The sequence below is a fragment of the Falco naumanni genome, chromosome 3 (genome assembly GCF_017639655.2).
Source record: "Falco naumanni isolate bFalNau1 chromosome 3, bFalNau1.pat, whole genome shotgun sequence".
Lineage (NCBI taxonomy): Eukaryota > Metazoa > Chordata > Aves > Falconiformes > Falconidae > Falco > Falco naumanni.
In genome coordinates, this window is record NC_054056.1 from 22,219,649 (window position 1) to 22,241,821 (window position 22,173).

The 22,173-nt window shown below is 45.4% G+C and overlaps 1 protein-coding gene across 5 annotated transcripts in view; it reads left to right on the forward strand.

Moving 5' to 3' along the window:
• Positions 1–16,076, forward strand: part of MBOAT1 (membrane bound O-acyltransferase domain containing 1) — a 58,121-nt gene extending 42,045 nt beyond the window's left edge. For 4 of the 5 annotated variants that reach the window (XM_040587932.1, XM_040587936.1, XM_040587935.1 and 1 more), the window contains 7 exons: positions 1,667–1,850; positions 3,511–3,703; positions 6,747–6,850; positions 9,601–9,665; positions 11,053–11,185; positions 12,375–12,526; positions 14,248–16,076. In XM_040587932.1, the coding sequence (XP_040443866.1) occupies positions 1,667–1,850; positions 3,511–3,703; positions 6,747–6,850; positions 9,601–9,665; positions 11,053–11,185; positions 12,375–12,526; positions 14,248–14,380 (964 nt within the window). In that variant the 3' untranslated portion in view covers positions 14,381–16,076. Of the gene's footprint in view, positions 1–1,666; positions 1,851–3,510; positions 3,704–6,746; positions 6,851–9,600; positions 9,666–11,052; positions 11,186–12,374; positions 12,531–14,247 lie in introns of those variants that run through there. The other variant, XM_040587937.1, reaches the window with a different exon arrangement.
• Positions 16,077–22,173: the final 6,097 nt, after the last annotated feature.

The following is a 22,173-nucleotide window of genomic DNA, read 5'->3' on the forward strand; positions in this document are numbered from 1 at the left end:
TTTTTTTTTTTTTTTTTTTTTTCCCCTCTCATACAGTAGATGAGCTCATAATAGAAAAGTACATGCCAATAGCTCAAGTGTCGGTGGCAGACAAGTCGTAACTGAAGAGTTTTAAATCCCCTTTGGTAATACAGCCTTTTGTCTTCCCTCCTGCTCTTGGTCTGGTTTTGTTTCTCACTCATCCTCTGTACATTCCTTCATGCATTGCTCATGTCTCTCCACCCAACCATGTGCAGAATCTGAGTTGAAACTAATGACTTTAATTTTAATCCTACTGTAGAGCTCGGAAGCCCAAATCACGGACCCAGTGTTGCAGGGCAGAAAGATGAGCCTTACCCCCGATTGTTTGCTGCATCTTTCTGTGAAACGCTTCCACCAGAGAACATGTCGTTCAGTCACTAACATCTACAATAACCAGTAGAGTGAACGCAGAAAATCCTGGCTAAGCTAACTGTTTATTCAGACTAATTCTGCTTCAGAATAGAAGTAGGCAACGGCAGATGTTTAACTGTTGCATAGTTTTTCTGCTAGAAATTTATGGTTTGGTCCGAAATGATTTTAAGTGGATTTTGCTTTATGTGTGTCCCTCTGTGTCTTGGGCAGGAGAACCCGGCAGCACTGTGCCCCGCTTGCTGCCCTCAGCTGGGGGCTCCTCGTTTGCTTGGACGGTGACTGTTAGCACATTTGTGGAGAGCACTTTGTATCAGTTCAGAGTTTAGACATTGGTGATTCCATCACATAAATACAAGTAGCTTGACAATTTACAAATTACAGTAGGGGGGAGAGGCCTCTGCATCTTCCTTTTCCATCCTACTGCTCTGTAGCAAGGGCAGTGGGTTGTCTTCATTGTACATCTAATGTAGAAACCCCAAAGGAACTTGCAAAATGGAAATAACGAGCACGATGAACTTTCTTTGACTTTCATCTTCAGCTGTCTTTTGATTTATGTGTTTTTTTCCCATGAGTTCCTTTTCCTGTTCATGATGCAATAGGGGCAATTACTTCCTTTATTTGCAGAGGAGGACAGATGCCTCTTCATTCTCTTCCTCTGTGTCTCACAGCACACTTCCCATTTTTCAAAAGGCTGGACTGAAGGGTGGGTGGGAGCTCCTGTCAGGCCTGAAAGCCCTGGTCTTAAACACTCCCTGCCCTGGGGTTTGCATAACCAGGCAAGGTACTGCCTTCCACAGCTTGGTGAGACCAGCGTCCCCCAGCTTGTGGTCTGCCAGCTGTTACTGGTCCCTGACATACTGGACAGATGTCCCAAACCAGTTACCAGCTTCTCACTCCTGCTACTGCTAGCCCGTTCAAAATGCGCAAGTCGGTTTGTTAGAGAGTGGGTATGTATGACTGGTTTTAGCTAAGATGTTCCTAGTAATGAGATTCTAACTTTTCAAATCAGTAACATTCGGTTACCTGTGGCTGAAGCTCATCCATGTTACCCTTGGTCTGACTGCCACCTGCCAGGCATCACCGGGACACGAGACCCGGTGCTGGATCTGCTCCAAAAGACCTAGTGAGCTTTCAGCTGGAGGGAGGATGGCAGGACGGAGCTGGGGCTGAGGCAGGCGGTGCAACAAAAAGCGTTCGTGGAAGCCTTTGCTGTGTTTGACCTTGTTTTCATTTGGTTCCCTGTTGTTTTGGTGGGTGTGGATGGTTTTCACAGGTCAAGACCTTCTTTACTGGAGTATTTAAGCTATCTCCTCAATTTTATGAGCATCATCGCTGGACCTTGCAGCAATTACAAGGATTATATAGCCTTCATTGAAGGGAGGCACGTGCACATGAAACTGTTAGAAGTGAACTGGAAGCAGAAGGGTTATGACAGACTTCCCGATCCTTCTCCAACTGTAAGTTTTAAAATGACAAAGATTTATTGCGAAGGGCGGGAGAGCAGAGCTTCGTACATCATTCTCATAATTAAAAGCTAAGAAGAAAAACCTTTTTTTGCTTTTACATCTAATGTAAACCAGTAAACAATACAGTGGTTTTTTACTGTGACGTGGCTGCTGGTGTTATCACAGGGTCAGGGCGAAGGGGCTAGGGTCTTCCTCTTGAATTCCCCAGTGCGTTTGGCTTGCAGAACGGGTCACTGGTGAAGGGTGTCCTTTGTGCAGCAGTGGGAATGGTCTGACAAAAGGTTCTGACAACGATGAGCTGCAGTTCAGCTCCAGGCAGAAGAGCCAAGGTCAGGAAAAAAAACTCAAGTCAGATCTCACCCGTAGTGCAGGAGATACTCGACGTACACGAGTCACAGCTGGGCAGACACTGTAGCTTCTCCACGTGCTGTGCAAGAGAATCTCCCAATTTTAGATGACTTGGAGGTCATTTTTCACATACTATTAACAGTAATTTTTTTAATTTTTTTTAAAATAGTACTTAAAACCTTCTTATAAAATGATCTTCTTGTAAGACGGATAACACGTCATGAGGACCAGCTTGCTCTCTCCTACCTGGAGGTGACAGTGAGGGTGCAGTTTGCGTGCAGCATGGCTGCTCCGAAGCAGAGTACGTGCCTGTGCGTATGCGATCCCTGTTGCACACAGCTGTGTCTGCTGACTTCAGGGCCGTTACTTCTAATTTGCATTGGTCTAACTGAGGTCAGAACAAGGCCTATATTTGTGTTAGATGGAAGTCCCCAGAGAATATTAAAATTTGAGTTAAAGATAACTGCACATTGGTTTATTCTAGAATATGGAGAACATATAAAGAGTATTTGGGATCAAAAAAGGCATTGTCATTTCAATAGTATATTGCATTTTTATTAGTCTTTTGAGAACATGAATCAATTTTTGCATGGTACCCAAGTGCCAGATTTACCTTTTTAATTATGGCTGAATCAAGGAGAGTTTACTCCTGGTGCGTATTTGAAATTGAGCTTCAAACTATTGACATGATGGTCAATAACAGTGTATAGAAGCTGGGGAGCTGTAACAGCAAACACCATGGAGTAGCAGTACCCTATATCGTGGGAGGGTACACATGCTGTATAAGACATACACTTTTTGGACAAGTGATTTGTCCAAAAACCTGGACAAGTGATTTTTAGCAAGACCTCTGGATGGTAGTGGGGCAGAAAGACCTACTGATTTTTTTAAATATTTTTTTTTTTTCAGAATATCAATATTTTTGGCTTCCAGGAAGAATCCAGTCTTCAGTCCCAGGACGTGACAGTACATATAGGGAAGATTTCTGCTTTCCATTGTAGGGTTTTTTGTTTGCTTCCTTTCTCAATTTAGGACCTCCGCTAGCTGATGTAGGAGTCTCTTGTGAAGTTCATCACCAATTTTGACTTCTAATTATCCTTCCTACCTATCCAGTAAACCAACCAAAGCTTTGACTGTGGCCTTTTCTTTGTTACCCCTTTTAAATTAATTATTATCGTTTATTACTGCTAACTTTATTGGTTCACGAAGTACCTTGGTTTTGTATGTCAAGAGCACTGCCTTTTTCTTTTCCTTGTAAGCAAATGTTTCTAATGAATGTTTCATTTTTGTTTGTGCTTTTTAGGGAGCAGTGATGTACAAGCTGTGTATCACACTAGTATCTCTCATCTTATTCCTGACGCTTACCAAGAGCTTTCCTATGGCATATATTATTGATAATGAATTTCTTGATAAAACACCCTTCTTATCAAGACTTGGTTACCTGTATGTTGTAACACAGGCAGCAAAACCAAAGTATTACTTCGCATGGACGTTAGGTAAGTCTGGCTGTATCACTTATTTTTCTGGGTAACAAAGAAGTTCATATATAGGAGAGGGGGGTCTGAAACACTGACAGGAAAAAAAATAGATTAGTCCCTAGACCTGTAGTTCACATGGGAGATGTACATGTGTTCCTGCAGGCAGTGGACCCCACTGAAGTGGGAAGATGTCAGAAGTTTTGAAAAACATGCATAAAATTTCCTCCAGCTTGTCTGACACCCTCTGCCTCTGGAGACCAGTCTGCTTTTCAGCTTCTTGCCAGTAAAGTCAATATAACAATTCCCTCTTGCTTAAAGCTTTGTTATTGTACCAGAATAATTTTTACAGGTTGTCTTAGGAAAAAAAAAATTTGCTTCCTCTGAACCTTGATTTTTGTGTTTTATTCATAATTTGCCACTTAGGTCAGTGGGGCTGGGAGGTTAAAATGTGTCACGCTGGCTCAGGCTTTGCTAGCCCGTCGTGGTGCAGACAGACCTCTCTTTTTGTTTTGGAGGCATCTTTAGCTCAGGCACCTGTGATAGAAAACAGTGGTGCATGCTGGGGGGCTGAAGTCAGGCTTTGCCCCTAAGGCACTGTGGGGTCCGGTACACACATCAGCTTGGAGTTGTCAAGAAAAAGGATTGGAGAACTGTGGGCAAGGCGGGGAACAAAGGAGAAGATGGGAAGGACCCAAGAATCTCTGCAGGGAAAAAGAGAAGGAAGGGGCCTTATTCTAGAGAGAAGCAAACTGTTTTTATTGGGAACCAGCTAGACTGGTGGTCAAAATAATCTTTTTATGTTTTACCTTCTTCCTATTTTAGATGCCACCTTTCCCATCCGTGTGTGAGGAGTCAGATCCTTCTAGGCCAGGCTAAAAATTGAGAGGCTGAATTTTTTCTGCTGTTATTACAAGACCATGTGTGTAGGGTTGATCCTGAAAGCCCCGCCAGCAATGCATGTACCTGAAGCTGAAAGTGTCATTGAGATGGGATGGAAAGAGCCAGAAAATTTATCGTGAGGCTGTGATTAAACTGCTGGGAATATAACTGACAGATTGAGGGAAGACAGCCAGGGCTGGCATGTCTGGGATGGGAAAGGCTTTGGGATAAAGAATTGCTTGCTCAGAAACTTTATTTTTGTGGGATCCAATGTTAAATCGTTGCCTCCATTTTTTTTCTGGCATTATCAGTTAACTAAAAGTCCATTATCAAAGAAGTGAACTGAACTTGGATTTGTAACGTGACTGAGCCATAACAAGAGGCCGTAGAAATATCTTAAAAATGAGGCAGTTCAGGAAAAGCATGCATTGCATACTGGAGGGTGCAGCCTTTATTATTCACGTTGCAGATCCAGGCAGCAGAACAGAGACACTTTATCCATTTGCAGTTTAGCTCCTGGTGGCGTGGTCCTCAGAAAAGGACAGGCACGCTGTTGTGCGAGAGTGGCATGGCTCAGTTCCTCCAGATCCATGGAAGGACGGAAAATCCAGCTTCTTGCTGCGTTAGCCATAGCCATGGGACCATGGCTGCAAACCTAACTCCAAGCTGTCGATAAAACTGATCTGGGTCTGAGCACCTGCATCCGAGGAGCCGTGCAAGCGATGTGCCAGAGCTGCTCAAGGCAGCCGGGAAACCTCTGCCGGGCTGTGCGGAGCTCAGGGGGTTGTGAGCAGTTTGAGTGGGGGCAACTGCAATTCTTCTGTGCTTCATGCCTTGCTTGCAGGCAGCAGCTCGGGAAGCCAGAGGCTGGTGGGCCTGCTGTATTATTAGGTCCCTGGATTTCTGGTTTCTTGCTTTTGGCAAAGAAATGCTGTAAGTGGTCCCTGGCACCCCTGGAGCAAACCCAAGAGTGCCCCTGCTCTGGGGTGACAGTTCCGTGCAGCTCCAGTCTCTGAGCTTGGGCAGGGACCTATGGGCCAGTTTCAGGCAGGTCTGTTGTTTGGGTGGTTTTTTTTGAAACAGAGAGAAAATGGAAAACTCTTGGAGACCTTTCTTCCCATCAGTTTAAATCTAGCTTATTTAGTAAAGTGGAAAATAAAATGGAAAGTTTTGGGTTAGGGAAGGTTTCTCACTTATTTGTTGTTAGTCTTGTTGATTTTAATTAGGTTCTCTCCCTGGTTTGGGCATTAGTGCTTGTCCATGAGCTTGTGTCTGTACTCATCACATCTGCAAAGCAAAATCAGTTTTCACTCTTGGGAAAGAGATGCTGACTTTACTTAGAGCATAACTTAACCAGGCTTGTATTTTGCAAATGATCTAAAGGGAAAAGCCTTACCTGTATTTTCGCTTTCCTTTTTCTTCCAATAATCCTCAGTGCTGGCTGCACCTTGTGATTCGGAGATAATGAATCCTTAGTATTCCGAGAGAGGATTTCTGGGATAGGCACGTTAAGAGCAGAACCTTGAGACCCGGTGGTGAGGTGGCTCCTGGGAAGGAGCAGGAGCGCAGCATGCGGAACGCGGCCGTTACCCAAGCTTTTATTTGCACTTAAAGTAGTTAAGCCTGTAATTGAAGTTACTCAATATTTGATTTGTGGAGATGGTGTGAGGTACTTCAGTGAGGCACTGAGCAACAAGATTAACAAAAGGATTTGTCTGTGGAAGTCTGAATGAAAGGTTTAATTAAAACAACCGTGTTGGAAGCCTTAATAGAAATGGTAAGTGTGTCTTCGAGACACTGCAGGTTTTCTGAATTCTGGAAAAGGCTGTGATATCCAGGTACCCTTTTGAGGAAAATGCTCATTCGTTTTATGGCAAGTTTTGTATATCTGCCTCAGATGGATAATAAAGGTGAAATAATAGGAAAAAGTGATTTCTCGCCATTGTTATTTTATAATTTTTTTTTTCTTCTGCCTAGGGAGTAGCTAGTCTTTACTCTTGAAGAAATGGCTCTTGTGTTGCCTTATAGCAATGTCCCTTTGCCAAGAGGAAGCTTCCCTTTGAAAGAAGGATGCTGGTTGCCACAAAGCTGGCTTGAACGTGTGTTTAGTGCCATACTGACTTGGAAGAGGACTCGGCTCCTCCAGCAGTCTGATTTGACCTGTTTTGCTTTGACATTGCAGCAGATGCAGTCAACAATGCAGCTGGCTATGGATTCAGTGGAGTCGATGAGAGAGGCTCTTTCCGCTGGGACCTGTTGTCCAATTTGAATATCTGGAACATTGAAGTGAGTTAAAGGAGTGGCTGCACTGGCGTAATTCCAGCAAAATGGGCATGATGATGGGGGAGAGCTTTGCTGGGAGGAAAATGAGTCCGTGCCACCAGGCTGCCCGTCTTTAACAGGAAAAGGTTTTGTATTTTATCTGTTGGGCAGAGAAGTAGCATCTGTCATGCAGGCTTCATCACACTCTGTATTCAGATTTTATTTCTGAGTAGTTTATAGAGGGCTAATAAATTATTATATCAGATGTTTAATGACTGAGCGGTCAATCACTGTAGGTTGCGGCTGAGTTCAGCAGGTCAGTGAATTGCTCACAGCGATGATTCTCCACTGTCTGTGGTGTGTTCTGTTTATTTACTTCTAACGGTCCTAAAGTTTTGTCACCCAGTTGAGATGGGTGGTGATAGTGAAAGGGGCAGCCACGAGCAGGCATCGCACAAACGCTTGCAAGGACTCGGTCCCTGCACGTGCCTGGAGTGCCTCTTGCAAGTGGAGGAAAGCAGGGGTTGAGGGGGGACCAGGTACGAGCTGAGCAGCCTGGATGGGACTGGCAGGGCTCTGTGATGCTTGGATGGCTGCTGACCTAGAGCTCCAGCCAGCAAACAGCACTGTTTCTCAAAACAGCTGTCACACGTTTCTTGTGGCTGCAGTACGCTTTTAACGTCCATCAGTCTTTCGTAAGCTGTTTATGTTTGTTTCTCTAACGCAAAAGATGGCCGATGTCATTTATTTGCCCCGAAGAAGATTTTGTGAACGCTCGTGAGATGTGAAAATGCTTATGTGTGGGAGACTGCTTTCTCAAGGCTTCTTTTCTTTAGAAATTCCTTAGTTATGATTTTAAAGGGAAAAGCAGATGAAAATAAGTCGACTGTTTTATTGCTGAATGATCTGTGACTGAGCAAATGTGCTTTAATAGCTCTTGTCAAAAATGAAAGAGCCCCTGTAATTCTTCACTGCAAGATGCCACAACTGGAAGTATCTCTTTCATTCTCTTTCTCAACATCCTTTCTCTGTCTTTTTTTTTATTATTTTTATTATTTACTTTAATTAATCCTCAGTGTACAGCTCTCCTTGAACTGTACAAATACACAGCCCAGAGACACTGTGCAGTCCCTGATGATGGCAACACCCTTGGGTACCACACTGAGATCTTGAATCAGTATCCGATTGAGTTTTGGGGCAGGAGATGGGTCCTGATGGGCTGAGGTAGTTTCTGCTTGAAGGAGGAAAGCGAAGTGCAGGCAACACTAACCTTTAGACAAGCCAAATTAAGGAAACAGGAGCCTTTGCTCCTCTCTCCCCACTGAACTGTAGGCTCCTCAAAACTCAGTTCCTTTGCTGGTCACGTGGGCAATGGAGATGAGGGTGAAGAAATGATTTCCAGGAGCATAAAACAGTGCTCTCCATTGATTTTATCATGTGTGCAATGACTAAAAGGGGTTACAGGGACCATTATTTCGGGTAAGCCTTGAACTGCCACTTTATGCACTGATGACGATTCTGGGAGTTGAAGTTTATGCCTACAGTGCATTTCAGCAGGTACAGCCACCTGCATATGCAAAATTGCTTAACAGCTGGGAACTTGAGTGCTAAATGTGGCTAAGAAATGGCCTGATCCTAGTGAAGATAAGCACATGGCAGAGGTGGTGAGGGCATTAAAATGTGATGGGCTTGTGGGAGATTTGCAAGCCTTGGCAGCACACGTATTTTGACAGCCAGTGACTACTTTCTCTCTTGGTAATGTAACAAGGGAGCTTAAAGGAGGCCAAAAGAGAGTGACAATATTAGTTGGAAGAGAAATTATATTTTCCTTGGCTTCTCTTGTTGCAGTAACACAGTTAAAATGTGGCAGTACTGCATTGGAATTGCTAATATTAACTCTTTAAACACAGTGGACGAAGTACCAGCCTTCAGGATTATGTGTGGAAGTGCAAAATAGATTCCCCCCGGAACCTTTGCCTTTAATCCATCTTTTCAGTGTGCCCTTGCCTTCAGCCGATACTGGAAAATAGTGTGGTGTCACTGGCTCGTGCCCCTGCTCGGTGAGGAGGGTCCTTGGAGGCTTCTGTCGGTGGGAGAGGAATGAAGGGGAGCGGGGATGGAAACCACCAGAGGTGAAGTTAACCAGAACTAGGGGAACTGATGCTGAATGGAGTCCAGCAATCCTCAAAAGCTGGGGAAACTGGTGCTGTGAGGAGGTACAGGTTGTGCTCCCAGGACCCCGGCTCTTGTTTCTCAAGCTGGGCACTGGGCTGAGAAATGGCTTTTAAATTTAGTCCTAAAATTATTTGTCCCGTGTTTTTCGGTCTTCCCCCTTCATTCTCCAAATAATAATGCTTTTCTTTTCATTTTTATAACACTTTGTTTTAATAGCACTCTAGGGCAGTCCAGACTGCATTAAGGGTGGTAACTTACCTCTTCCAAAAATGAAGCTGTTTATGAGCTGAAGGGAAGACTAAGCATTTAGAACAAGAAGGCTTTTCAGTTTTCCCATAATTTTAAAAATAACCAAACACTGTATTTAATTTTACAAAACAAAGTGAGATTTTACAGCAAGTGCCAAGTGTTAGCGGTGAGCAATCGGCCTAGTTAATGTCTCTCCCAAAACATATTAGCGTAACGACGGACTGTGGCACAGTTTTCACAACAGTTAGCCACTAGAATTAATATTTTCCATGTATCTCCTCTCTAATTTAAAATGCAAGTATTATTTTACAGGTTTCAGTGCTAACGTTTCATGTGAACTTCTTTCTTAGACGGCGACGAGTTTTAAAATGTACATTGAGAACTGGAACATTCAGACAGCTGCTTGGCTAAAACGGTAAGGGGAATGAGACAGTGACATGCTTGTGAGACCCAAAACCTCTAGCTGGCCTGGAAAACCACTGACTGGGGTATCTCGTAAATGTAGAGCCTCTTGTTCTTTCTTTTGTTCCCTGCGTCTGTAACAGTTGGTGGAATACAAGGGTGTTTAGTGCTGTAAAGTTTTATTGCTGCAGATGTAAACCGCCCACATTTTATATATGAGCAGCACAGTCATAAATGAACGGTTCAGATCTTCCCTAATAAAAAGTAATAGCATTCTGATGGCATTTTTTAGGCTGCCGTTTCCCTTGGTGGTTCCTGCTGTACTGTTTCACTTTGCTGTGGTATGTTTCCCGTGTGTGTTGCTACTGGAAGTGAGCCTTGCTGTGTCACTGGGATCCAGTTCAACTGTAACTGGAAAGCGGTGGGAATCTTCAGAGCCCCAGTGTGGTCTGGTTCGGAGTTACCAGAAGATGTTTGCCAGCGAGCCCCTGGTTAGGATATGGAGGAGACTTCTGATAGCACTGGGAGGATCTGATTTTAACCCGTGACTGTTAAGGCACATATAACTACAAGCATAAGTCCAAATTTTGTAGGTTGAGCTGTCTCACGTTACTTGTTACACTTTTGGACATGATTAAAGCTCAACCTACACTCGATGTGGTGTCTGAAATGCAGACGCAGATTTATTGTAGGTGTCATAACTATTTTTCTTGTTAAATATATACATCTTAAAAGTCAATGTCTACTATTTTTCATGATTCAAATGATCTTCCTGGTAACAAGTGTGTTATCTTGACTCGTTTCGTTGGATCACAGCATTTCAGTCAAACTTCAGAGAGTTCATAGACTGGTTGGTGCATTTTTGAACTGGTATCATTTGCTTGTGTCTTTAGAGTGAGATTTTGGGCTGCTAAATTTAGCAGGAATGCTCTGCTTTGCAATGGCTTATGGCTCTCCCTGTTGTCCCCAGCATCTGCCAAATAACAGTGCTTAAAAATACCTCTGCTCACCGTTGAAGGCTGAGGTCGCGTCTCTTTGTCTTTCAGCTCGCTCTTCATCTGCCATCAGAGTTTTGAAGGGTAATGTCTGGTTCCAGATAGAGGAATAAAGGCAAATGAAGCCTTGCCTGGCCTTTGCCCCATTATTTATTTAAACGCTGTGAGCACTGGGAATATTTGTATAGGCACTCTTTGGATACTCAGTGCATAAAAACATCCTTCTTCTTTCCATCTAAGCCACCGTCTAAATGGAGAGTTCTTCGCCCTGGTCTGCAACGAAGGCAAGATAAGACCATTAAGGAAACGGACTAAAACAGACCTTAAAAACAGAGATGATTTGAAGTGCAGTGTCCATTGTCCAGCTGTATTCAGCCTCGTCTTGTTTTGTTTTTGTTTTTGCAGTGTCTGCTATGACAGAGCTCCCTGGTACCCTACGGCTTTAACATTCATCCTGTCGGCCCTGTGGCATGGTATCTATCCTGGATATTATTTTACGTTTCTCACTGGAATCCTTATCACACTCGCAGCCAGAGCAGTATGTACCTTTCGTTGTTCTCTCCTAAGGCCCATGCTAGATACTCTCCAGTTGCCAGTTGCAGGGACCACCCTGGCATGGTCAAGCAGGCTGTCCCTGCTTTGAGCCCTCTTTCATGCCTTTGCAGGCTTGATGTTCACCAAAACTTTGTTCTGTATTGATGCTAATTACGCAGTACCCCCAGCAGTTATAACCTGCACCGGTTCTGCATGTGCTGCGATGTTGTCGCTGGCTTGTCACAGGGTATGTTGCTTGTGGGTGTACAGTTGGTAGTGCCACCAGCTATGTCCATGCAGTCAGATTAGCTTGGGATTCAAGGTCACGTTGGAGTCCAGACTTCTAGCTCATGGCGGAGTCTGGACTTCTCCTAGGTCATGGTGAAGTCTCCAGACTCCTCCTAGCGCATGGCAGAGTCCAGACTTCTTCTAGGTCATGGTGAAGTCTCCAGACTCCTCCTAGTTCATGGCAGAGTCCAGACTTCTCCTAGGTCATGTTGCCTACATGCTGGCATGACTCGGCCCTGGGCCCAGTCTTCCACAAGAAGCTGTTACGGGTTGAGCACCAGCCCAAACTGAAACTCTTTCATGTGGATGCAATTGATGCAGTGAACTGGTCTCTCTGTTTATGGGCTTCATCTTGGGTAGAGTCACCAAAGACAGAACAGGCAACATTGTTAAATTTATCACTGCTGATCTTTCAGCCTTTCATTTATGAGGATTTCGTAGACGTGAAGCTAACCCAAAATCTCTAGGGAACAGCACACACTTGCAGGTGTAAACACCTATTTGTTCATTTAAAGTAACTTTCTTTCACCATTTATAACCAGTGATAACTCAAAACCAGAAGGGAGAAGGATCGAATCGTAACGATCCCCCTCCCCAAAGATCCTGTAGCAGATGCCCAGGAGGAGGGTCTGAGCAGACACCCAGGAGGAGGGTTTGCTCCCATGATTTGTGGACAGGAGGCTGGGGACGCTTCTCCGCTTGCCGCTGGCTGACTGTGGGATCTGGGATATGCCAGTTAATACGCGTCTGTCCCCTGCCCTCAGTGCTTTCCAACTGGTGTATGAACATTTCTGTAATGTTAATGCTGATGATACATGGAGAATCACACACTACAATGCATCCGCGTGACTTTGCCGAAGAAATGAACTTCTGTAATTTTCTGTTTACTTTTCCCTGACCTGCAGATAAGAAACAATTGCAGACGTTACTTCCTCTCATCAGTGCCTCTCAAGATAGCCTATGATGCCGTCACCTGGGTTGTCACTCAGCTGGCTGTGTGCTATACTGTTGCACCATTTGTTATGCTGGCTGTTGAGCCCACCATTAAGTTTTACAAGTGAGTCCTCTCCTCTTGACTGTTATTCTCCAGACCGTCGCAGGCTTTTGTTAAATAACCCAAACCACACGGAAGAGCAGTTGGCATTTCATCACATGTGACAGGAGTTCCAACAGGATGCTTAATAATGTGTTAAGGGGTGATTTTTGTGTTCCTGTAACTTTGTAAGATGATGGTAATGCCAAGGCAGAGCACTTCACTTGTACAGTCTTTCTGTGCCCTTGTGTGACTCAGTTTCCTTTTTCAAAGCAGTCGAGTCTCAACCATTGACAATGGCCAGGGCTGGACGGGTTAGGAATGACGTGAGCTGGTGGTAGGAAGGACTGGATGAGAAAGGAGCAGGTTTCCAGCAGGAGATGTGACCGCTCAGCAGGAGATAGGGAGGGTGCCTGGTAGTGCAGTACTTCTTGAAACGAGTATGCTTTTCTTTTTGAATACTTCCATAAGAAGTGACTACTTCCCTAGGTTCCTTAAAAATAAGAAAACACTGGTGTCACAGAGTATATGGGATGTACTCTAATAAAAATACCTTGAAATAGAGAAAGTAATTTGAAAAGGGAGGCTGGACTGTGTTGCTTTGCTTCTCTTTCACTCTACAGTGAACCGTCAACATAGACTTAACGGGTTTTGGTTATGAAGAAAGCCAATTCCCTCTAACATAAAAGACATAGAATTGGTAGTCAAGATAGCTGCTGTCAGTAAGTCTGTTTGAAGGGGGTTGAATTTTGGCATTTTCTGTTCCTGTTTCTTAAAACAGTTGATTTCAACACAGAAAACTTACAATATGAAAATGGCTCCAAATCTTAGTTTCATTCCTTAATGTTTTTTGCTGTAGTGACTTTGAACAGAGTTATCATTTAATCTTAAAGACTGTTAAGCAAGGAAATTGTAGGCCTTTGCCCAGGGCATGAATTTTTGGAGCACTGCGCACCTAGCAGTGGTCTTAAGCACCTTGCAACGATATTAAGAACTATGGTAAGAAGCATAAAGGAGCTTATAGAAAGGTGCATCCCTGGGTTAAGAGCTGGACCACACTGTTCCCAAACGTCATCCTTCCCAAGCTGCCAGAGCTCTGTGTAATTGGTTTAAGTATTTTTTATATCAGTTCAATCTTGTGTATACTGAACCATTGGAAATAAAAATATTTTACATTTTTATTGAATAAAAAGATACAAATAAAGATCCCAAATAAAGATATCTCCGAGTAGTTGCCTTCAAAACCACAACCCTTCTGTAAACATCGTTACCTGACCTTCCCCAGTTAAAAGTTAGGTGTTTTGATTTATTTCAGATCTCAGCACTTGGAATGAATTTATTTTTTCTTTCTGTCACTTTTATTTTTTTTAAAACTTGTACAAGTTGGATGTCCTAAGCATGAAGTTTGTTTCTTCAGGATGTAGCCTTCTACACTCTCAACATCAAAAGAGAGATGTGCTGAGTAAGTCTGGAGTTGAATTACATGTGTTTATCTGAGCTGTGGATTCTGGAGTTTGCCATTGATTCCTTACCTTATTAACATCCACGGCAAAATTATCATCAATGCCAGCATACCACAGGCATAGGCTGTGTGAAATTCAAGGCTGTGTTTTTGTGCTTTCTAGGCGAGGTTCATACCTGCCGCATTCACCCCTTAGCAATAAATTCTGCATGGGCTTACTGAGGTTGCAGTTAATGTTATTACCAATAAAAATGTAATATTCTCTTTCTGCTTTTGTTCCCAGGTCTATGTATTTTCACATGCACATCCTAAGCATCCTGGTATTGCTCGTGTTACCAATCAGACCTCAAAGCCACCCCACAAGAAAGGCTCAGAATCAGGCCGTGCTGAACTCTGTTAAAAGCAAAGACAAATGATGCCTTGAAAGAAAATGCCAGTATTGGGACTGGAACTGCTACAGCGGAAACAAAGGAGGAGGAAGAAGAACGGGTGGGATGAGGGTCGCAGTACAAGACAAGTGGCATTTGTATTGGTTATCTTAAAATCTTACTGGACAGGGCAGAAAAGAGCCTGAATGACTCTTTCCAAATATTTCCAAATATTCCAGCTAACAGAGCTTTTACAGGCAATGTTTACAGGCTCATGGGGCATTTTGATTTTTTTAATAAATATTTTTATGAAGTGTTTTTATATATTTAAACTTTTTCACACGGAGAGGCATTTTTGCTCTTTTACAGAAATAGACGACTATTAATCAATAAATAATCTTGTGATCAGAGGGGCAGGGTGCCGCTAAGGGAGGAGTTAGACCAGCTGCCTGATAGCCTGGCGCTGCGGGCAGCTGGCAGGGGGAGCTTTGCACTGTGGAGGGAGACGGTGCAAGTAGGAAACTTATGGACATGGGGCTGCTCAAGGTGCTGGCACTGACTTCTGCCCTGGCAGGGCAAAGAGGGAGCGGGGCTTTCCCCAGCAATCCCCAGAGCAGGGGCTGCAGCCTGAGCTTGGCAGCAAGGATATTTCACATCCTTCAACGTGACACCTGCTGGTAATGAGGGCAAGACAAGTCCCTTGAGAGTAGGTGCCTGGGAGCACTGGCAACTGGCTAAGCCAAAATCTAAAGCCAAGTAAAAGCAAAAAAAAAAAAAAAAGTGGGGATGGGGAACCCAACCTACAGTAAAAGATGGTACAAACACCCTGTGATCTGTAGAGTTGCACTTCTCTAATGACGCAGCTGGTGCTCATTGCTACATCAGCCTTACTGTGCAGTTTTAGCGTGATACAGCACTTGCATTTTGGTATGAAAATAACTGAGGAGCCACGTGGGTTTAGTGTTTGAAAGCTCACAGTTAGCAGGTTAAATCTGAAAAAGGTTTGTAATGGATCAGACTGTTCTACTCAAAACCATCCCATCTTACGGAGGGGTTACTTTCCAGCAGGATAACACTAACATGATACAGTCATCGTAAATCATTCTCTACAAAATATTGTGATGTGATATGATCGTCACAAGAGTCAAGAGCAAGTTCTTGTATGATCTTGACTTTTTACTTAGCCTGTTGATGCAAATTTCCCTGCTTGTAAAGTTCTTGGCTTACAGAGATATTTTGAGGCTTAATTTCTAAGAGCTTGTTGTGCATTGAGATAACCTGCTGCAAAATGCTGTGTCAGGTTTTTTTATTTAACTTTTTTTTAAAATCCACTCACCCCAGTAAAACAGGCCGGTACGACACATCAAAACCAAATAAATTTTAAAAAATGACTGTTTTCCAGGAATGTTTATTTCAGGATTTTGTAGAAGCAATTCCCTTGTATTGGTACTGTTTTATGATCGTTTGACTGATGTATGACTGAGCAAAGAATCTGCTGTTACTGTATTCTGATTTTTTTGTCAGGTTAAAATGTTGCAGAATCCTAACATTTTGGGAAGGAACAAATCAGTCAAACTAAAACAAGTTCCCAAAAAAAGTTTAATTTTTAAAAATTTCTTTTCTCCGGTGGGAAGCTTTTCTCCTATGACCACCTCCTGATTTAGAGCATAGTTCGAGGAAGAGTTTATTTGGTAATTTATTTTGAAGGCAAGATGGGATTAAAAGGTTGATCTGAATAAACAAATTGCTTTGTGTCACTGCCTGGCATTATTAATTGGAAATGTCTAATGGATGTGAGATGGGTGTGATGGGAGATGTTTGGGACTGCTGGATTTTACAGAGCTGCTGGGCTTTACAGCCTGCTCCTGCTGAGACGGAGGAAAGACGGCCCCTGGTCATTTTGCTGGCAACTTCATCCTTAATTTGGCCAGTCTTTACCTGTCCTCATGCACCTGTTCTCTGTGTGGCACCAGCCTCAGGCGCATCTTGGCTGTCTAAGGTTTCCCTGCAGGTCTGGCTGTGCCAGCCTGTTTCTGGTGGGAGGGCACCAGGGTGCATCCCTAGGGAGGACAGGGGCTTGGGCGCTGCTGGCCGTGGGGTCCCGTGGGCTGAAGACAGCTAGCGTTCACTTCCCAGAAACTGGAATGACTCACCGCGAGTGCCGGCAGTGCTGGCGTAACGCCCATAATGCACAGCCAGGCCGGGCTGTGGCCAGCAGAAGGCAGATGTTTCCAGCAGGTTGACTTTAGGAAAACAAATGCACTCGAAATGGGTTGTAGGTTTGTATCCGCTGTTCTGTGCCCAGAGATCTGCCCGTTACAGCCCGTGCTCTGCCACCCTTCCCAAACTGTACCTTCAAGAGAGACCAGATATTATCCACGGGATTTCTTTTCTAGTGTTCCACTTAAGTGGAACTTGCTTCACTCTAATGCCATCGACTTCTGTTGTAGTTTCAGCTTCCACAACGTGATGGATTACTCAGGGCTCATGAGCAAACCCTTGTTCTCCCGCCACGTTGTCTCAGCCTGAACCTCCCCCTGAAAACAGGAACCCTGGGCTTCCCCGAGGGCTGCTCATGTGGATTTCGTATGTTAAGTGAATTAAAACTGAAACGGTCTTTTTGAAACGTTGCATTGCAGGGAAACCTGCCGGTTGTATTAAAGTTGGGGGTTAGGGGGGCAGGAAATAATCTAAAATCTTTGCTGTACTGTGTTACTGCAGACTAGGCAGCTTGTGCAGCCAAACCTGGCAGCTCTGCATAGCTAACACGGAGGGGTTTACATCGCTGTAAAATTGTCCTTTGTAAAAAGGCTGCTGGCGTTGGTGCTACCTGTCTCAATCCACTGTGTGAGTCTTCCTCTCTTTTTCTTCTCAGCGGGAGAGAATTGGGTTTTATGGGAAGACTGCAGACAGACACTGTTATTTAGAGGAGAGCCATGCTAGTAGCGTGTATCTGCTTTGCCTGGGAATGTGTAACTCAGAGCCAAGGCAGAAAGTCAGTTTCTGTAAGTGTGTTGTTGGGAACTTGAGTACTGGCCTTGCATTACTTGGTCTCTCCTTGGAATACTGTGATTTGAGGGTGTGCTTTAGTAACAAAAATATGTTATTGTGATTACCAACACGTTATTAGTTTATAATCCCTCTCTGCTTTCCTTGTGCCGCAAAAAGCTAGGAGCTGAAGCTTCTAGAGAGATTCTGAGGACAAAACCAGTCTTGGCGGTTTGTAAGAGAGACATGTGGGACTATCAGGCAGAAGAGAAAAAGGTAGATTGCACTGGATTGACAAAGTTGTGATTTTAAATATAGGAATACCAAAAAGACACCAGCAGCATCACCCCTTTGGAGTGAAGGCAAATTCTAGCTGCTATTTTTTAGCACATTTAGCTGCATTAAAACTAAGCAAGAAGTTGAGACACACTTAGGAGAGAGGGCTGAATGGAGACTAAAACTTCATTTCAGCTTAACTATGGGTCTGATATTTAAAGAAGCAACAGCTCAGCAATTTCCCCAGTGGACTGGAAGCACAAAGTACTTTACTGTCCTGTAAGCTGTCCCCCTCCTTCAGTACATTCCTGCATGTCCCCTTGGAGCATGCCAAGCAATGGAGGCAGCACAGAGGTGGGATACAAGGTGGGCAGATATTCTTCCTCCCTTTTTGGCTGCTCTGTTCTGCATGCATACGTTGCACATAGCTGGAATTTTTGCATCACTTAAAATGATGTAGGTGGATGAGGCGGCCACAGATTTTTAGTCTGTTGGTAGGTGTTTGTATAAACCTGCTCTTACCTCTCTGCATGTGTAAAGGCAGGCTCAGCAAACTAGCTCTGGATTCTTGGAAATACAGGTTGAAAACGCAGCACCCAAGGAATTCTAGTGGTAAAATTCCTGTCAGTAAGGTCAGTGTCTCTAATATTTAAAGCCTTTACCTCCTTATCCCTGAGCTGGGCTCTTTAGAAACATATTCTGCTGGCTGTAGTAGTACAAGGACGAAACGGAAGCTGTAAGATTGCAGAGTCTGTTAGGAGGAATGCCTGTAGTGCACATGATGTGGGCAGAGGAAGAGCACCTGTCTCCTTGTCCTTGCCCAAGATGAAGCGACACACACGGCTGCATCTCGAAATACCAAATATCCTTGGAGGTACCATTGCCTTTCCTTACATCACTGAACCGATGTACTCCAGCTCTCGGTGGCTAGAGGCATTCCACTGCGACACAAAGCGGGAAGCCGTGCCTGGTATCTCGGCGGGAGTACAAATACACAGTCTGCGCTTTAAAAGCAGATTCTTTTGTGCAGCATCAGCCTGCTGCTCCTGTTCTTAGAGATGACAGTAATAACATGCGTGAAGGGTGGAAGCTGCGGGCTCCCGGCTGCTGGTGTGACGTGCGGGGCCGCGTGCTGGCTGGGTGATGTTTCCAAGCCGTGCCCTCTGTGGCTCGCTGGGCTGCAGCCAACGCTCGGTGAAGCTTCTCCGTGTGCTGAGTGGGGGATGCTGCAGGGGCAGAGGGTTCTGCAGCAGGGCAGCCGGCAGGACGGCTGGTGCTTTTCACCTGTGTGGTAACAAATGGGGTTTGCTTTGGGGCAGGAGAGCAGGAGAAACTGCGGAGCTAGGTGGATTGGAAAAAAAGTATTACGGGAGGAAATGCTGACTTGTTGGTTGGAAAGATGGTGCTTAATTGCCCTGACAACTTGGGGTACACTGCTGCTTAAGTGACTCAAATATGGTCTGTGGAAGGGAACCACAGGATGGGGGAAAATGAGTGCTGACAAGTGCCCAGAGACTGCCCTCAGGCCTGATTTATTGTCCCTCCATGGAGCAGCTCTGAAAGTGAGACCCTGGGTTTGCCTGGAGGCTTTCCCACGCAGCATGGGTCCCTGCTCCCTGTGGGGGGGCTGTGCAGCTTGCCTGTGACGTCCCGGCTAGGCTAGTGGGCAGCAGGTCCAGGAGCGTGCCATGCACACAGCCGGTTTTCCCCATCCCTCCATCAGGTGCTGTACAGGTACATACTGTGCCCAGCAATGCGGGGAAAAGAGTTTGGAGCCTGCCGAGACCAAACCAGTCATGGTGGGACAGGGTGAAGGGAAACACTGCCAGGACCCAGACGAGCTAAGCAGCCCTTGCCTTGTCCAGGGATGGAACCCGGTACCTCTCTGCATCAGAAACATCTTCAGATGGTGACATTGTCACATGGATTTCTCTTTGTTCCTATTTATTCTTGCCTTGATGGCTTCTGTATGAGTGCACCTTAGTTTTTCTGCTTTAAATGTTTTATTTGTGTTTGAGCAAGATCATGTTACGTGGCTGTTTTACGTCTGATCAGGGAGATACACAACCAAAGGCAGCCTCAAAGGGTGTGGTGAATAATGTGGGTATAGGAACAGATAATGTGAACACGTTCTAAGTCTGTTCATTGATTTACCTGTCTGTGGGTGGTGTGGACATTTTTGCCCAAATCTTATTAAATGACATCTTGATGGTGCGGGTTTCCCATGGAGGTGTCTCAGGAAGCAGCTTGGACAAAAAAGCCATTTTCTGACATCCACAGACCCCCCCCTAGCTGGCCTGGTCCACACCTCCTCCAGGGCAGCCAGGTGAGGGGATGCCCGGGATGCTTCAGGGTTGCTTGGGATGCTGCTTCCCTCTCCCACACTGTGCACACGCGTGTGATCCATGGCATGCATGTGTCTGTCAGAGGGGCTGCTTGCAACTTCAGCCCTTGATGTGCAAACTGGGAGGCAGGGCCCCTCGGGTGCATGAAACAAGAGATGATCCTCACACAAATCATGAGCAGAAAGACGAATCGCTTTAGGCAGCAGAGGGCAGGGATGATTGCGTAGGTGGGGCTGGAGGGACAGAGAGATTGTGGCAAGGGACCTTGAGCAGGCAGCTTGTGCCACAAGGAGCACGAGGCGGGTTTCTGAAGTGCCAGCCTCTGGCTTCAAGTCTCTGCTGCCCAAGATGGTGGTGAGGTTTGCCTGCTGCTTTTGGGGGAGTCTGTGCTGGAGCCAGCACCGTGGGGCTGGCCGCAGCCCCCCCGCTGTCACCGCAGGACCGGAGGGGACTGCAGCCTCCACGGCTGCCTGGCTCTCCGGGTGTACGTGCCTGCCTGAGTGCCGGTCCGGGGTGTTCCGAGTCCTGGGCTGGAGCCTCCCGTGCTTCCCCCCACCCCAATGAAATCGAGAGATGCTCTTAAAATATGCAACGTCATCAAGAATCTTTAGTGTCTTCACATTCACCTTCTGATCTCGGCGCCTTCGAAGCCTGCATGTTCAAGCTGTTCCCAGCTGTGAAGGCCAGGAAGGCTTTTGGGAATGGCACCTGTCTGTAACACCGCTGCCACGCTGCGCCCCGTCCCCTGATGCGTTTTGCGAATGATGCAAAGTTGCGCCGAGGCCGGGAGCCATGCCGAGCATGGCAGCTCCCCTCTCTGCCTGCTCCTTCCCGCCCAGGGTTTCAGCTGGCAGCAGCCGCAGCGGCAGAGCCTGCCCGAAGGACGAAGGACAGGGAGCGGCATTATCGGTGGCACTCAGAGAGCTGGCAGCGGTGTTTGCAGCCAGCCACACGGTCCCAGCAGCGTGCTATTGGCCTGCCTCAATTAGACTTCTTGACTGATGGCCAGTTTAATGAGCCTGTGTTCAGAGGGTCATTCAACATGGCAATTATACCTATAAATCTATTTGCAGCAGGGCTCGAATAACCTTTTGCGCACAGTTCTTCATAAAGTGACTGTCTGATTAATTAACATTAATTTATCCAGTGTGTGGAACCAGATGCAGTTGGTACGAAAGCCTCCGCTCTGATGTGCGGGTGCTGTGTGAACTGGGAGGATTTGGGGATGGGAATGGCTCTGATGTTGTTTAAAGCCTCTCTTTAACATTTTTTTCCTTCCCTCTTTCTTCCTCTCTCTCTCTCTCTCTGGTCCCAGTTGATTAACATTCCAGGGCAGCATCATATAACAGGGGGCAAAATTCAATTAATTGAATATGAAATATTTATAACCCTACTCTATGTGTCTATCAGAGAAGGGTCCTTAATAGATCTTCTCATTAGCATGGACTGGTGACTCACTTCTCTGCTTTCACAGTCATTTGGAATTAAAATCCAATTAATCTAATGTCCCTGTGAATATTATTAAACTATTTGAAAAACTGCATAGAAGAGATATGAGGCAGGGGGTGAGGGGCTAAGAGAAGAAGAGGGAATATGTCTTGAGCTCATGAAGATTCATTTCTTCTCTGTTAAACACATCATCTGGAAAGACTAATTCCCTGTTTTCTAGAAAGTGGATAGCTAATTCTTAATATCAAAAGCCTGAGAATGGAAAAATAACCTGCTTTCTACAAGCAGAACTGTGTCATCTTTGAACAGGCAAAGAAATGCCCTTACTCCTCCCATCGTTCAGGTCGCTCCTGATTCTTGGGTGCTAAAGCCTGAAGTGGTGGACAGATTTACACCGGGTACATACACACGAGATCATTCGGGGGCTCATTCCCAGCCCTTCGGCAGCATCCAGCCGCCCCAGGCTGCAGGGCTGGCTCTGTGGCCAGAGACCCCAGCTGCCCGTCCTGGGAACTGGGAGGGCACGGTGTGTCCCTCCTGACCCTTGCAGGGAATTTCCCTTCCCATGGGAAGGGGAGAGGTGGGGTGAGACCTTCCTGGAGCAAAACCAGTCATGGCACGTACATCCCGGGCTGGGAGCACTCCTGGACTGCCTGGTATGGATGTAGCCTAGGGACTATTTAATTGTTAAAGATCTCTGTTTCTTCAGTGGGTAGGGCAGTGACCTGAAACTCCGTGAGAAAGGACCTTAACCGTGAACTTCACATGTGACCTTTGAGCAGG